Source organism: Varanus komodoensis, unplaced genomic scaffold (genome assembly GCF_004798865.1).
Source record: "Varanus komodoensis strain SLA01 unplaced genomic scaffold, ASM479886v1 scaffold447, whole genome shotgun sequence".
NCBI lineage: Eukaryota > Metazoa > Chordata > Lepidosauria > Squamata > Varanidae > Varanus > Varanus komodoensis.
The window spans coordinates 16305-33428 of NW_025336006.1; the positions used below are offsets into that span (position 1 = coordinate 16305).

Below are 17124 nucleotides of genomic sequence, written 5' to 3' on the forward strand. Positions count from 1 at the left end.
ATGGATTTATATCCTGCCTTTTTCCTACAAAGGGCTCAAGGCAGCTTACATCATCTCTCCTCCTCCATCTTATCCCCACAACAACAACCCTGTGAGGTAGGCTGGGCTGAGAGTCTGTGACTGGCCCAAAGTCACCCAGTTGGCTTTTATTTATTTATTTATTTATTTGGACCCCAAAAAAAAAAAGGAGCGACTTTTGGGGGCCGAGCGACTGCCAAGCGGGCGAGTGACACCATGCTGGGTCCTTCCAGAAGCACGCTGGATTTTCCAAAGCATTTTGGGGGAATGGATAGAGTTTGAAACGCTTTAGTGCTTTTGCAATAAGACGTTGCACAAGATAATCTTCTGAAATTTATTTTTCATCTGGTCTGCCTCTCATTCATTCATGCATGCATGCATGCATGCATTTGATTTATAGCCTACCTTTTTCACAACTACCTCAAAGGGGCTTACATCATTCTCCTGCTGCAAGTCTTACCTCCACAACAACGACCCTGTGAGGTGGACTGGGCTGAGAGTCTGTGACTGGCCCAAAGTCACCCAGTTGGTTCTGTGGCCGAGCGGAAACTAAAATCCAGGTCGCCTGGCTCCCAGGCCCCTGCTCTTCATTACTACGCCACGCTGGCTCCCTTTTTATTCTGCAGCTTTCTTCCTTGCAGCAGCCTGCCCAAGACTGAAGTACCTTGGGCACATTCTGTGTTGACAAAGGAAAGGACGGGGCCTTATTAGTTGTCGCACCCCACCCGTGAGACTCTTTCCCAAGGACGGTGCAGATGGTGCCAGCCCTGCAGCCTTTTCACCCTAAATCCAAACTGTTTTGTTCATCCAGGCATTTTAACTGGCTGGTTTTGTCTCTTCCCCCATTGTATTTCAGCCCTCATGATTTGTTTTTATGACAATGTGTTTGGGGTGGAGGTTTTCAACAGAAAAAAATTGCATTATGTATATTTTCCTATTAATGTATAATAGCATTGTGTGTAATTTAACACAATGGTATTATGCACAATAAAATATTGATTTTATTTATTTAATTAATTTAAGACTTTTTAATACTGTCCACTACCAAGGTCTCGGGATGGTTTGACAGTAAACAGAAAAGAGCAAAATAAAATACAGCATCCTAATTATTCTGTTTATTATTATTTATTATAATTAACATTTATTATGTTTAAAGTTTACTCAAACATCTATAATTTAATACATATTTATGTATACACTGTAATTTTATTCTTTGGCAATATAAGGATGAAGCACAACTTTTAAACATTTTAATTAATGATTCTCCCCTCTTAAATTGGCAAAGGCTAAACTAAAAAGTTATTATCCTTACTACTAGCCATTTACGTAGCGTATTGCCAGCATTCAACGCACTTTATAGACACCGCTCTGAACAATATTCACAACAGCCCTGTAGGGTGGTTTGGCAGCATCCGTCCGTACTGCAGATGGAGCCGTGGCTGAGACGGAAATCTGGCCTCCCTCTTCCAGCTGCTCTTGAAGATCCCACACACCTGTGACAGCAAAAGAAACACACAGCCAGCCTGTGGAGATGCGAATACCCCCCTCTTCCCCTTTGCAGCCAACGGGAGGGACTGTCCTGCATCCCTGCAGGCCGAATGTGGGTTTTCCACCACCTGCCCTGCATCAAGAGCCTCCATCAGTGTGAAGGACGAGCAAGACGGGGCTGGCACGGTCCCTCGCTTGCACGGGCCTCAGGAGCTTTGGGTGCAGAAGACCCAAGCATGTCTTGTTACCGCGCTCTCTCTCTCTCTCTTGTGCTCACACCCCATCCTTCCAGGAAGACAAATCCTGCAGGCAAGAAACCGGTGTGTAAACAAAAAGAAGCTAAGGACACAGATCAGTTCATTTTTTTCTTCAGAACAAGCTAGGAATTTCTGTAGTCGGCACAGGAAATAGGCTAATGAGAGAAGTCTGTAAAGAGAGCAAAACAAGATGAAGTTTGCAGTCCAAGGCTGCGTCTCTGACAGCTGGAGAGGAAGAAAAGATGCCAGAACTCTTGCGCAATTGTTGCCTGTTGTTTTCTAGAGAAAGCTGAGTAATACTGCTATTAGCAATCCTTTGGAAAAAAGGCAGCTGCACTGTCTGACTACCACTATTTCAGAGACCCGGGTTTGTGGCTTTAAAACATCAAGATTTTGCAGTGAAAAGCCATACAAAAAAACCTTGAAAGAAAAGGGCTCCATTTGGAAGAATTATGTAGCCAAGCCAGCCCATTCTTGTAGCCTTATCGGCATCTTATACTGCCTGGCTTTGAACACTGCTGCTAGCAGAAAGGCAGCTTGTCCATATATATATATATATATATAGTGATTTATATCCTGCCTTTTTCCTACAAAGGGCTCAAGGCAGCTTACATCATCTCTCCTCCTCCATCTTATCCCCACAACAACTGCCCTGTGAGGTAGGTTGGGCTGAGAGTCTGTGACTGGCCCAAAGTCACCCGGTTGGCTCCATGGCTGAGCAGGGGACTAGAACCCAGATCCTCTGAGTCCCAGTCCCATGCTCTTAACTACTACACCACACTGGCTCTCAGTGATGTCCTGGCATTGTTATCTTCACGACCGATTTCCGCAAGGGACTCTGTGTGGGACTAACTTTGAGGCTGCCCAGAAGCAGCAGCCGGTGCAGAGGAAGGCTGCCTGGCTGTTGCCCAGCGCCGCTCCGTTTCCGCACGGAGCACGTCTGCCAAAATCCACTGCAGGCACATTGCTAGTCTTTAAATTCCTGGGACCGTGATTCTTGGGGATGCCTCCTTCTAGAGCCTGGAGGCAATTTGGCAAGGTTCCTTCGGGAACGAGCCAGCCCTGCCCGGTTCTTAAAATTTCCCAAAGGATGCAGCTGAGGGATCCCAGACTTGGGTGCGGCTACAGGGGGCTGTTTGTGGTCAAGAAGTCATGGCTTGTTAGTGCCGCTGGGACGAAGACCGGCCAGGTAAGAACGCAGCCCGGGCAGGTTCTTCCCTGGTCTTCAGGTCCTTCCTTTGCGGGTCTTCAGGAAGGCTTGGAACACCCAGCGTCAATTCTGGGCTTCTGGTTTGATTTACAGACATTGTTTTTGCAGTATGTTATCGTTTATGTTTACATTTGTTTTTCCAGGGCAACTTCTTCTTCCTTCTCTTTTCTCCTCCTATATTCTTTACTTATTTTATACTGTTAATTTTAATTTTACATTATTGTATCTCAGTGTATTTTTTGTATTGTTGTATTTAGTGGTAACTTATTATGTTCTATTGTATTTCAATGTATCTTATTGTGTTGTAAGCCGCCCCAAGGCTTCAGCAAGGGGCGGCATAGAAATGTTATAATAATAATTATTATTATTATTATTTTGTATTCCAACTTGGGAGGGATCTGCCCTTGAAAGTAGCCTAAAATAGTTTGAAGTAAATGAATGAAATGTTTCTTTTAGGGTTTGGCCAAAGTCCGGAGGTGGAACAAACGGAAAAACAGAATCTAATGCTTGTCTTCTGCTTTTCTGCTTCAGCAGATCATACAGGTGTTGGAAAAGCATACAAGTCTCATTCTCATTTCAAAACAAGATGGGAGACATTGGTAGTAATCTTGTGGTTTGCTGACTTGGGAGTCGTATTAAGCAAAACGCCCCACAGAACTGTTTTCAGTTCTGCTGAGTGACAGTCCAGTGTGCAGCCCGTTCTTCTCTCGCCCTGCGCAATTTAGATATCCCTAACTCCACTGCACACAATTTCTATAGCCCTGCTACTAATTCAGCCCCGAAGTATGTCGCTAGGCCTCGGAACGGCACCCAAAATCTGTGACCATGCAGAACAGTAATGTGACAGCCCAGCTCATGACTTGGTCCTCTTGCTCTTGGCCCAATTCAAATTTCCCCCATGCACCACCACCCAAAATCCCTACAGCCCTGCTGCTAATTCAGCCCAAAAGCGCAGCATAGTTTGGTTTTAAGTGGGAGCGGCATGGGGATTTGGCCTCTGGATTCCCAGCTTCAGATCACAGGATCTCAAGAGCTGAGACTTCAAATAATCCTAGAGCTCACTGGAAAACGTTGGAGGCCACAGGACCACAGCCGCAATGGGAAAATGTCTGTGAACGTGTGGAAGGAAAGGCAATACAGAGGCAAATATGAAAAGCTGGGACAGAAAGAGGGCAGATTTAGGCTGGCCCTGCTCCGCACTGCGGGGAAGCCCCTGCTCACAGAAAGCTGTGTTGGCCATGTACGCACAAAACTTGTTCTTGTTTCTTTTCAGCTGTTTGAACATCTGTCCACAAATGCTATGGCACCAATTCATTCTATGATTGTCTTAGATACATTCACTTGTTCTTGATCAATGTTTTAAAATAGGAGCATCTAATGATGTAGCGACTATGTTGAGTGCAACACAACTCAGTCCATCTCAGGACCAAAATAACGGCGTCCTTCTGAATCCAGATGCAAACAGGATGAGCCTTCTTGAAAAAGGGGTCTTCACAGTTAGATAATCCTTCACTTCTTCCTCCAGCAGTGGAGAGACGAGCAGCTGTTTTTCCCCTCCAGAGATACCACAACCAGGGAGATCGTTAGCTGCCCCCCCCCCCCCGCCATCCTCTTTTGGGGCAAGGAAATGGGGAGAGCAAAGAGCAGCCACCTCACTCCAAACTTTATTTATTTATTTATTTATTTATTAAAACATTTCTATGCCGCCCCTTGCCAAAGCCTCGGGGCGCCTTACGACACAATAAAATACAAAAATAACAATATAAAATTAACAATATAAAATAAATAACAATCATCAGGAGGTGTGGGCTGCGGAATCATCAATACGCTGATGATACCCAGCTTTACCTCTCATTCTCCACTAATCCAGGTGAGGCAGTGGCTGTGCTGAACCGGTGCTTGGCCGAGGTAAGGGAATGGATGAGGGCCAATAAACTGAAACTCAACCCAGACAAGACGGAGGTCCTGTTGGTTGGCGGATCGGGTTTCGGAGAGGGTGGATTTGACCTGGTCCTGAATGGTGCAACACTCCCTCTTAGGGATAAGGTCCGCAGCTTAGGAGTACTCCTCGACCCGGAGCTTTCTTTGGAAGCTCAGGTGACAGAGGTGGCGAGGAGCGCCTTCCTTCAGCTTCGGCTGATTAATCAGCTGCGCCCCTACCTGGAGTACTACTGCCTGGCGACAGTGACACACGCGCTGGTGACTTCCCGCCTAGACTTCTGTAACGCGCTTTACGTGGGGCTTCCCCTGAAGACAGTCCGAACACTTCAATTGGTGCAAAATAGAGCTGCCAGGTTGCTGACGGGGACGGGGCGTTATGCTCACATGACTCCAGTCCTCCGTCAGCTTCACTGGCTTCCCATTGAAGCCCGGGCCCAATTCAAGGTGTTGATTATGACCTACAAAGCCCTAAACGGCTTGGGTCCTGGCTACCTGAACGAGCGCTTACGTCCGTATATGCCCGACCGCCCTTTGAGATCTGCGGGAGAGTCCCTTCTCCGGGAACCCTCCATGAAAGAAATTAGGAGAGTAAGTACCCGGAGGAGGGCTTTCTCTGCGGTGGCGCCCAACCTATGGAATTCACTCCCCAAAGAGGTCCGCCTGGCACCGTCGTTACTGGTTTTTCGGCGCCAGGTAAAGACCTTTTTATTTAAACATCATTTCAATTGTTAAAACATATGATCTGGCCTGGGCAACTTCTTCTTCCTTCTCTTTCTCCTCCTATATTTTTATTTTATACTGATAATTTTAATTTTGTATTTGTAAATCAATGTATTTTTTGTATTGTTATATTTAATGGTAATTTATTATGTACTATTGTATTTCAATGTATTTTATCATGTTGTAAGCCGCCCCGAGGTTTCGGCAAGGGGCGGCATAGAAATGCTATAATGATAATAATAATAATAATAATAATAATAATAATAATAATAATAATAATAATAGAAGTCGCCCTGGCCAGATAAATAAGCAAATATTGTTAACAATTAAAATGACATTTAAATAAAAAGGTCTTCACCTGGCACCGAAAAACAAATAACGACGGCGCCAGGCGGACCTCTCTGCAGTGAACTTCTGATCACTGCACCATTCTGTCTTAGGCTTGTCTCCACCAGAAGGAAAGCCGGACAGACGAAACAGCGTTCTGTTCCCTACTCAACTCCCTGGGCAGATTTAAGTCAGAAATTACAAATTAAATTCCGTTTATTCATCCTTCTGCAAAGCAAAAACTAGATCAACAATGATCTAGATTGTTAAATTATTAAATCAAATCTCCAAAAAACAGAAATATATATTCAGTATTAATTTCACAGAAATCAATAGAGTTTGATTAATCTTCTGCAGTGTGTCAAACTGCTGATTTCCCCCCGTCAGTCTAATAAAAAGAGTTAACTTTGCTATCATAACAAAATCTCAGATCTTCTCTAACTCAGGGATCTCCAAATTTTCTGGGCACATCTGCCATTCTCAGAACATGTCCTAGGCGCCCGATTGTCACCTCTAAAGGTTGAGGTGGCAGCCATGGGCATGGCGGGAGAAGCCACAACCCACTGCTCACTTGGGCTTTTCCTCGTGCTCTCTGGCTCCCCCCCCCCCACCGCTTTATTTTTTCATCTGACTATTCTCTCTCTCTCTGGCTTCTCTAACTCTTCTTTCTTATTATCTGCAATTCCACTCCATGAATGGGACAACTGGAAGGAATGTCTCCATCCATATTCATATCCAATTTGGATAAAGATAGAAATCCTTTAAATAAATAAATTCATTTCCATGATTCAAATGCCTTGAAAACACCCCCCACCCCACTATAATCTACCTTGTACTAATCAAAGCGAACACTATAATCACTCCATTCGCTTCCACAGCAGCAAAAAACTTGGGGGGTGCCCCAGCCTGGTCTTGTGGGTGCAGCAGTGTCTGCAGGCTCCACAGTGAGACCCCTGATCTAAGCCTTCATTTATCACAGGTAAATCTTGAGGCCACCAAAGCTTCCCGCAATCCGAAGGAATCTCACAAATAGCTCAATCACAAAACCGCTTGGTCTGATTGAAGACGTCTGTACGAGGCAGGATGCGGAAGCACCGACTTCTGCGGGAAGGCCTGTCCGTCTCGGAGACGTGCAGAAAGGATCCCACCTGGCACCCCATCTCAGCCCGCAGAGCCTCCGGGGTCCTCCAGGGAGCGAGGCTGAGCTTCTTAACCGCCACTGCCTTGTGTCCGATGTCAGGGAGAAGGCAGGGATGTGGGTGGCTTGGGTGCAGCTCACACTGCGAAGGGAGCTTCCCCGCCCAGCGGCAGCTGGGATTCTTGGATGTGACGCAGAGGCTCTTCCAAGATTGAGGAGGGTGGAAGGGGGACAGAAACGGGTGCCAGGCTGATGAAATCAAATGGGCACTTCAGTTCCTGGAGAGGAGAGAGAGCTGCGCTGGTCTTTGAGTAGGAGGGAAACAGGTTGGCTGCTTCAGAAACACACCCACAAACTGTTCTCAGCAGCCAAGCCTAACTCTCTTGGCCAGTCTAAACATACCACAAAAACATTTATCTATATATGACTTATTAAAAGATTTTTTTTTCAATCCCAGAATCCTAGAATAGCAGAGTTGGAAGGGGCCAGGAGGCCATCAGGTCCAACCCCTGCTCAGTGCAGGACACCAAGTCACGCCGTCCCACACAGATGGCTGTCCAGTTGCATCCTGAATGCCTCCAGTGTGGGAGAGCCCACCATTTCCCCGGGTCCTTGGTCTCATTGTTTTAATGCTCTAACAGGCAGGAGGGTCCTCCTGATGTCCAGCTGGAATCTGGCTTCCTGTCACCGGAGCCCGTTATTTCCTGTCCCACACTCTGGGATGCTCCTGGCCCTCCTCTTTGTGACAGCCTTTCTGGCACGAGCAGAGCCCTATCCTAGCTCCCTTCAGTCTTCTCTTCTCGAGGCTAAACATGCCCAGTTCTTTCCGTCTCCCCACAGAGGGCTCTGCTTCCAGTCCCGGGACCATCCCTGTTGCCCACCTCTGAACCCTTCCCAGCTGATCTGCATCTTTCCTCAACTGTGTTGCCCAGAACTGGGCACAGAAGAGGCCCAACCAGTGTTGAATAAATGAGAACCAGGAATCTGAAGTGATCCTTCTATTAATGCAACCCGAGATAACCTTTGCCCTTTGCCGCAGCCACAGCAAATTGCGGAGTCAGACTCAGCCTGCGAGCCACAATCCCGAGCGCCTCCTCACCTGCAGTGTTGCTGAGCCAAGGACTCCTCTTCTATTGAAATCTGTCCATGGAACAACAGACCGTAAAGTGTCTCCAAGCACCGGATTCCAATGGCACTTTTCTGGGGGGAAAGGGTAACGGATGGGGGGCATGTACCCCCCGTTCCATGCAACACGTCCCTATTTTGGGGTGGCCCTGGTAGCAGGCCAGTAGTGAAGGCACCCAGCCCACTGGGCAGGGGAGACCAAGCCTCTGAGAAGTTAGTGCATCAGGCCAGTCCTATGTTCTGCCTACGGGAGAAGCCCTGGGGTCTGGAAGGCATCTTTCCACCAGGACCCGGAACCCAGCCAGGGCTCCCTCCACTCTTCAGCTCGCCTTTCCACCTCCCGCTCGCTGCCCCCTAAAGCCAGCCTCCCTGTGTTGGCGTAAGCACGCAAGAAGAGACGGCAACACTCACGCGATGCTCCTCTGTAGCCTTTCCGGCAGGTACCTGTCAAAGCACAAACGCAGGCGGAACTTCAGGTCGGAGGCCATCCAACGTGGACCATCGGCAGGAACAAAGGCCTCCTGAGGGATGCACAGAAGTCCTGCTCCCAGACTTATCTGGACTCCCCCAAAGAGTAAACTTGAAGGAAATGGAGCCCCCCGACACACACGGACCTGGATCACACCACATGGCAAGCCGCGGTGATGTGATTTAGGTATGTGAAGGATGTCACACAGGAGAGAGTCGTGACCTGCTCGCCCCTGCGGTGGTGGGCAGGATGCCTTCCAATGGGGCAAAGCTCAAGGAACCAGGATTCAGGTGGGATGTGGGGAAGTATGGAAGGTGGTGGAGACCCCATCAGTGAGGACATTCAAGGAACGATTGGACAACCACGTGTTGGGGATTGCATGAGTGGAGCCGGGGGTCAGGACCCAGATGGCCCCACTGCGGACAGCCAGTGCGGCCTATCCTGTCCCTGGGGGTCTCAGGGTTTTGCTCCAGCAACTTCTGCGTGGAAAGCTTCAGCACCCAGACTCCTCCACCCCGAGGAAGAGGCCCTCCCTTCCCGGCACCCCTGCCGCCTCTCACCTCCAGGCTCCTCCCAGGCCAAGTTCAGGGGCTCCGGCAAGGCGTCGTGCCCCACGCGGCACCGGAAGCGCCCCCTTTCCGCAGGGTCGATCCTGATGCCCACCCAGGCGTGGTACGTCCCGTCAGAGTTCGGGGCCAGGACCCCCCGGAAGGTGTCCGGCAGCCAGACCTCCCCGTCCCTGGTCCACGCCATGTCGATCTCTCGGGGGTAGAAGCCGTGGGCCCAGCAGGGGAGGGTCTCCGTGTCATCCTGGCCGGCCTTTCTTGTCAGCTTCATCTTGGGGGGCTCTGCAAAAGCACCAACAGCCGTGTTAACACAGAGCCTGTCCAACATCGGGCGGGGGGAGCTTCTCTTGAACATGAGGGAATTTTTTCTCATTCAGCCATTGAGTCCTGATGCAAAGCAGGGCCGATCCTGGGGGCCTGGCAGGGGAGGGTCTCCATGTCAACATGGCCAGCCTTTCATGCCACCGTCATTTCTGAAGGGGCTGCTGGCACGGGGGAGCTTCTCCCATGTGGCCATCAGCTCCTGACAACTTTGGCTGGCAGAATACCTGTGATATTTTTTTTAAATCCCTGAATGGGGTTCTTCAGGACCCTTCAGCAACTTGATGAGCTTTGAAAACACACAGCTAGCTTTTCCTGAGCTTAGGGCAAATACCTGGAAGCTGTGTTGCTTCCAACCCCTCCAAACTCAAGGTCAAAGCGTTCTGCCGGATAATCCCAGGGAACGATGCACCTCAAGGGAGGCGCTTGCCCTCCTGAGCCACCGAGAGGTCTCTGCCCTTTTGCTCTGGTCCATCGTGCACCAGCAGAGAGGACGTCCCCCAGCCCTCTGTTCACACGGACACACAACACTCCGAAAGTCCATTCCGCAGAAGATTCAGAGCTGCCACTGGGTTTTAACCTGACACTGTCCAGGCAGCAAATACTCCTATTCCACCATCATTTCATTCTACGTTTTAACAGTTGGACAGCCGTCTGTGAAACCACTTTATAGAGAGAAGCTAACAAAAGGCTCCCAGGCTCCCGTCTGTCCGTCAGTTGCCCTGAGCAGTGGAACCCTGCCCACTGCCTCCAGGCGGGCAGCCCGGTCCCTGTCCAGAGCTGACCCACCTCCATTGGCCAGCTCCCGGCTTCCTGCACCCCTTCTCCTTGTGTCTCCGTCTGTGGGGGGGGGGGGGGGTCCGTGTCTCTCAGAGTTGATGGCTCTCGATGGCTTCAGCGGTCCCTCCACTGCCACCTGCCAAGACGCCTCTTGGTTTGCTGGGGGAAAGGAGCATTCCTTTGCCTGCACTTGCTGGGAGCTGTTGAGGGGCTGCCAAGGTGTCCTCTCCTGGGGGATTTGTTTTGCTCACACAGACAACACTGGCCATCCCCGCAGGGTCGCTCTGCTTAGCCTCCTTCGCTCTGCTGTTCCCTGCCAGAGGTCCATCAAGCACCGCTCCTCCTCATCTCACTCCCACGGGCTGGCCCAGGACCAGGGCTTTTTTTGTCATAGAACGCACCGGAACAGCGTTCTGGCACCTTTTTTTGACGGATTTTTCCAAGTGATTGTGAATCGCCCTGTTGGGTATAGCAGATCGGCGGCAAAAATCATTAACATAGTGTCTGCGGGCTGCTTGTGTGTTGGCGCTGATTGTCGGTGCTGATTGTGAGGGCGCTGCTCGGCTTGGGATCAGTTATGCGGTCGCGCGCTGAGTGCTTACAGCCAGCAGTGACCATTGTGTAAAAGTGTGACCCCAAGACGTGAGTTCCGGCACCATTTTTTTTTTTTTTTTTTACAAAAAAAGCACTGCCCAGGACATTCGCCCCCTCCTGAGCTCCAGCGAGCCCAACGCTCGTCCTGGCTTGCGAGCATTTCCTTATGGCCGGGTGCCTCCCCTAGTGGTGCTCACCATAAAGGCCACTCTGATATTATTTACATATGTTTTCATGCACCCCACTCAGGAAGGGGCACGTGCCCCTGGGCTTCCGCAGCACTGGCAGCCTGGCAGCCCCATCCCCCATCCGGCCTCCGGGGAGTCTGCACGGCTCAGCAACACACGGGGTCCCCATCCGAGCAGCCAGAGGTCTCTCTCAGCTCTCCCTGTTCTCCTGCTCCTTCGCCTCACCTCAGCTCACCCTCTGCCCCGCCTCCTCTCCTTCCCTTGCGGGCAGACACTTCCCGCTCCAGCGGCCCCGTGTCCCTCCAGCGGGGCCACCAGCGCGCGCCTGTCACACACGCGGGCCAGGCTGATCCCGAGCAGGGGAGCAAAGCACATGGGCTTCGCAGGCCGCCTCCACCACGGAGTCCCTTCTGCACCCCCCCCCCCTCGGATCCTGCCTCCTGGCAGCCCTTGGGGGCATACTCTGCCCTGCCTCTCCATGGCTAAAGGGGGAAGAGCTGCTGGGACCTCCCCCTGGGGCTCCGCTGCCAGGCTCCCGCTGGGGCTGCCTGGCTGCTCGCTCTGATCGCGCCCTGTGGGCCTTCCTGCTTGCAGGGCCCTGGACCGGCCGGGGCAGCATCCCCGGCTCTGCTCTGCCCCACCAGGCGTCAGGACACGGGATGGGTGCCTCCCCCCCGCACCACAAGGGGAACTGGCCAGAGGCAAGGAGGGGCCCCTGCGCAAAGGCAGTCCCAGCTCCGGCCTGAGCAGGCATTTCCGAGGCCGGAACAGGGACACCGACACAACTTGGAGTCCCCAGAAAATGCCGGAAGCTGCACCGTTTTTTCTTGGATGAAGCAGTCAATTCAAGAGCTCATCTGGCCTCTCACCACGCTGCCCATCTCCTCTGAACCCTCCTAGACTAGCCAGGAGGGAGATCTAAAGCAGCCAAAAAGAACGGGCGCACCTGGGGGATCTCTCAGTTGGGGTGGCAGGGAGTTCCTGAGGCCCTGGGAACACGCTTCCCACTCCGCTTCCCCTTCGGCAGCTCCACCTGCGCCGTGACATGGAGCAGGCAGGGGAAGCAAGGGCATGAGGACTCATCTTGGGAAATACTGCTTCAGAGGAGGGCGTTACCTTTTCCGGGAGAGGATTGCGCTGCTGTAGCTCCTCTCCCCTCCTGCCGTGCTTCCCTGCCACCAGCTTCCCTTCCTCTTCACTTGCCTGCCAGGCTGGGAATGGGGTCCCCAGTCAGCACCCCCTCTCAGCCCCGAGTCCCTCCTGACCTCTGCTCACCTGCACTCTGGTTGAAGATCGTCTGCAGAGTCTTCATCCCACCTATCAACTCGACCTCATCCTGCTGGGTGTACCTCTTCCGGTGTTCGGGATGCTCTTCCAGCATCTTCCTCGTCCAGGGGACGTGAAGTCCGACCTTCCTAGTGTCGCTGTCATAGTGAGCTGCGGGCAAGTCATTCATGTACACCACTGCAGTGAAATCGGGCAGCGCCGGGCCAGGCTCAGACACAGACGTGTAGATGGTGCGGAAGACGCCATGGGGTTAGCCTGGGAGGGGAGAGAGCGGAGCTGGTGATGGGGATCCATGCCCTCGAACTGCAGGGCCTCAGAGGTCCACCCACCCTGCTGCAGCTCCCGCCAGAAGAGGCCCAATTCTGTCTGAGGGTGCCCGCACATGTGAGGGTCAGGGGAGAGAATTTATACCTATAGAATAGCCCCCCTTAGATTGTCAATTGTTCCCGGGAGGCTCATTTATAGGGAGGTTCAGAGATGAGATTTAAAGGTATTTCTTTATATTTCCATTTCTATGCCACCTAATACCTACAAAGTCCCCAGGAGGCTTACAAAATCAGATGCTCAGAAGCAGACCAGGAAGGGGAGTTAAGAAGAGGGAAGGTTGATGTGAAGGATGGGAAAAGAATGAAGAACGTGAGAGAAAGATCCTTTGGGGCAAAAAATGCGAAGGGGAGTCTGCCCAGGGGATGAAGAGTGTGGACAGGAGAGCTGTGGGGGTGAATTAATGCACATGGCAGCCGGGTGGGAGAATCGGAGAACCACAGAAGGGCAGAGCTGGAAGGGGCCTATAAGGCCTTCAAGTCCAACCCCGGCTCCATGCAGGACCACAGGCCAAAGCATCCCTGCCTGCCATGCGGCCAGCCAGCCAACTGCTTCTTGAATGCCTCCAGGCTACTGGGCATGTTCAGCCTTGAAAAGAAAAGGCTGAGGGGAGGGGACATGATATCCCTCCATAAGTACCTGTCACAAAGAGGAAGGTCAAGATCTCTTCTTGCTGATGCCAGAGTGTGGGACACAGAATACTCAATTGAAGTTGCAACAACCCAGATCCAGGCTGGGCATCAGGAAAAGCTTCCTGACTGTCAGAGCAATACGGCAGTGGGACCAGCTGCCTGGAGAGGTGGGGGGCCCTCCCACACTGGAGACATTCAAGGGGAAACTGGACAGCCACCTGAGTGGGATGGCGTAACTGGGTGTCCTGCAAAAGCAGGGGTAGGACCCGATGGCCTTCATGCCCCTTCCAGCTCTACTATTCTATGAGTCTATTCTTTTTATTTGCTTGCCAGATTTGTATACGGCTCTACAGCAATGATAGAGAATCACAAACTATACAAATAAGAGCACAATCCAGACTGTTCTTTAGAAGGTCACGTACTAAAGCTGAAGTTCAAATACTTTGGCCACCTAATGAGAAGGAAGGACTGCCTGGAGGAGACCCTAACACTGGGAACAATTGACGGCAAAAGGAGAAGGGACGGCAGAGGATGGGTTGGCTGGATGGGGTCACTGGAGAGGTGGGTGTGGGCTTGGGTGCACTCCTGGGGGTGGTGGAGCACAGGAGAACCTGGAGGAATGTTGTCCATGGGGTCGCAATGGGTCGGGCACGACTTTGCAACTGATCAGCACCACCAGCAGCAGCAGCAACAACACGATCCCTGGCAGGCCAACGCCATGCCGGCTGGGCCACCCTTCGGGGCAGCCTGCAGGAAGAGGTGCCTCTGGAGCAGATGCCGAGAGATCAAGCCCGAAGAGGCCCGGCTCTGGTCGGTGCCTAGGACTGCGAAAGGCCTTAAGGGGAGAAGCAACCCTGGGAGGGACCTGCTCCGACCTGCTCTAGGGCTTTACACCAGGCCCAGGACGTCCAGCCTGGCCGCACAGCCAGCGCAGTTCTTTGAACACGGGTGTGGACACTGCCCAGAAGGGGCTGTCATTACTAGTTGCACCACCAGAGGCCGCACCAAGCTCGAAGTGTGGCCGCTGCGGTCCAGGGACGGCTGCAATTTGCAACCGGGGCGGTGAAAGGCGCTCCCGGCCAGCGAGCCTCCGCAGCTCCCATGCGGCACGGGGGAACTTCGCGCCCCCAGCCCGCGCCCCATTTCTTCAGGGGAAGCCCGCCTGGCCCTCGCCCACCTCCCCGCCCGGGCAGCCTGCAATCGCCGACCAGAGGCCTGGACCCACGGCAGGAAACTCGGGATCGCAGGTGCAGCGCCCCCAAACACCTGCACTGGCAGGGCCGCTCCCCGACCCAAGGACTGCGGCACAGAAATGGGAGCCCCAGAATGTGTGGGGCTGCCCAGAGCAGAATCAAGGGCACGAGGGGTCGAGCTTTAACGCAAGAATTTCCTCCCATCATCACCGGCTCCTTCTCCTTCTGCCGCTTATTGTGGGGAGTGATTATGACAGGGAATAGGCTCCCTTCATGATCAATGCGCGCCGGGGAAATGCTTTGCGGCATCACGGCCTCCTCCTTCCCATCGATATCGGCATTGCTATTTCACCATCCTCCTTGTCGGCTTTTTCTGCCGAGTTATGGGCTAGTTTAGTGTTCACGATGACTGTTTCTCCGCTGCTCTCTGCTCCCCATTCTCCTTCTTAATACTATTGTTCCCGCATAGCCCGGAAGGGCCTCGCCGCAGACCCGCCCCGCCCCGCCCCGCGCCAGCGCCGCCGCCCCCTTCCCGCCCCCTCGCCCCCCCGCGGGACTCACCGGAGCCGCAGCCCGGCGGCAGGCGCCCCAGGAGCGGCAGGCGCGGCATGGCGGACGGATCGTCCACGACCCGGGAGCCGAAGCCGCCGCCGGATTGGTCGCGGGGCAAATATTCCGCCAATAGGAAAAAGGGCGGTCCGAGCGACCGCGGTTGCCGGGCAGATGTCTCAGGGCAGGGCTGGGCAGGGCTGGGCGGGGGAAGCGGAAGCGAACGCGAAAGCGAAAGCGAAAGCGACGGACAGGAAGCTGCCGGTATCTCTGGAATGCAGAGTAAGATCGAAAGGCGATAGGGATGTTTGCTGCCTGGACATCAGACACGGGGCCGGGCTGTGCGCTCCCGCAGGAACTTGTTCTTGCTGGCAGCGTGCGTAAAAGTATCTACAGGGGATTCGAAGCCTTTTCAGGTGCGTGGTTCCGCAGGATGGTTCGGCATGGTGATCCTGCGGAGAGCGGGAGGCAGGGGATTCGTCTGGATTAGTCCCAGCATTGTGGGATCATCGCTGTGGAGGCAGCCACGTGAAGGGACTGCAAAGCTGCCCAGTCCCCTCTGGTCCCCTCTATGCTTTCCTGAGGACCGAAACAGATGGCATGCAGGGCCGGTGGCCAGGACGTCAGAGAGTGCTTGTCAAATTAAGCAAAACACCCCACAGGAGGGTTTTCAGTTCTGCCAAGTTTCAGTCCCGGGTGCAACCCGTTCTTCTCTCGCCCAGTGCAATTTAGATATCCCCAGCACAGAAATCCTCAAAGGGTGCTGTTAATTCTCAGCCACAAAGGGGGTTGTGAGGCCACGGGACTGAATCCTAAATCGGGAAGTGCCAGCAAACCTCTGGCAGTAAAAACAAAACAGAAGCGCTTGCAAGAGGTGAGATGAAAAGGGGACCGCACCTTTTACAGGACTGCCTAAAGCAGCTAAGCTGCTGGCTGGAGATAAGATAGGAAGGGCTTGCTCCAGAGTAGGCCTCGCTGCTTGCTCCAGATAAGGCAGCTGGGGCAGGTGTCTCAGCCACCCTTTGTGCCAGATCGTTTCTTTTTTTCTCTTTCATGGGTCTACAGAACCATGTGACGTGTAAGGTTTTGGCCATGTGATGCTCCGTTTACTATGCATTATAAAAAGAGGACCTGAGGGGCTGCTGTGGTTTCAGTGTGAAAATTCAATGCAAGCAAATTTATTTTGCAAATGAATTTGAACTTCACTCCACCAGTCATGTCCCCAGTTGGCTCTGAGTCCACAGTTGGACTTCATTTACACCTGCCATACAAGCAACACTGAGGTTGATTATGTTCAGGCGCCACAAGAGGAAACTGGCAATGCCCTCGAGGGATCCATGCCAGCTTTGCCACTCTCTGCTTCCCTGGACTTGAGGGCCAATCTCTTCCTCACTTCGCCAAGATTTGATGTTTCAGGAGGATTAACATCAGTTCCGTGCATATATGGGAAGCTGCTCACCCCTCCATAGAGGTGCAGCCTGCATTTCTGCCCTGCCAGTTTTAAATATTCTTTTCCTCCCTCTGCGCCAGAGGAGCCAGCCAGGAGCGTGTGGCTGGGGAGGGGAATGAGGGAGTCCTGACCGGAAGGGAAGTGCAGGGAAGGATCGTGGCCCCAGGACAGGGACAGGGCAGGGGCAGAGGATTGTGGCCCCAGTACAGGGACATCGGGGGACACCAACAGTGGAGGGGAAATCTCTGGAGGTTTTTTTAGAACAGAAGCAGGCGAGGGAGGAGAGCTGACCCCCTCCTCCACCCCAAGCATGTTTAATACTAGACTGGGTTTCTAATCCAGATCTTCCTGGGGCTAAAGGCAGCCAGGCAGGGGAAGGGGAGAAGATGGAGGAGCTGCTGCCCGAAGAGCTCCACCAGCTCCCCGTTTCCCCCACAGACCCACCCCTCCTTTCCAGCACTCCTTTGCCATAAAGCCTCTCGACCTGAAGCCACTGTGCGCAGGTCTCCTCCACGTAGGCCCTGAAGCGGTTGGCAAGGTAAGGGTT

The 17124-nt window shown here is 52.7% G+C and overlaps 1 protein-coding gene and 1 long non-coding RNA gene across 2 annotated transcripts; one reads left to right on the forward strand and one right to left on the reverse strand.

Annotated features, from left to right (window-relative positions):
- Nucleotides 1–6571: 6571 nt before the first annotated feature.
- Nucleotides 6572–15188, reverse strand: LOC123030284 (HLA class II histocompatibility antigen, DM beta chain-like). Its single transcript, XM_044444088.1, has 6 exons — nucleotides 15140–15188; nucleotides 12418–12681; nucleotides 9254–9541; nucleotides 8636–8668; nucleotides 8199–8299; nucleotides 6572–7377 (listed from the first exon to the last, which is right to left on the reverse strand). Exons 1-6 carry the CDS (start codon nucleotides 15186–15188, stop codon nucleotides 7237–7239), a joined length of 876 nt encoding a protein of 291 aa, XP_044300023.1. The 3' UTR covers nucleotides 6572–7236.
- A 200-nt stretch (nucleotides 15189–15388) lies between these two features.
- On the forward strand, nucleotides 15389–16262 carry LOC123030287. Its single transcript, XR_006416073.1, has 2 exons — nucleotides 15389–15543; nucleotides 16193–16262. It is a non-coding gene; the product is annotated as an uncharacterized LOC123030287 (long non-coding RNA).
- Nucleotides 16263–17124: the final 862 nt, after the last annotated feature.

Excerpts from the sequence above, each read along its gene's own strand:
- LOC123030284 (XM_044444088.1), bottom strand. The coding sequence starts at position 15,188 with ATGCCGCGCCTGCCGCTCCTGGGGCGCCTGCCGCCGGGCTGCGGCTCC. Across the intron at positions 9,542-12,417 it reads GATCTTCAACCAGAGTGCAG|AGCCCCCCAAGATGAAGCTG; the intron begins GTGAGCAGAGGT and ends GTGCTTTTGCAG. Across the intron at positions 7,378-8,198 it reads TTGGCTCAGCAACACTGCAG|GAACTGAAGTGCCCATTTGA; the intron begins GTGAGGAGGCGC and ends TCTCCTCTCCAG.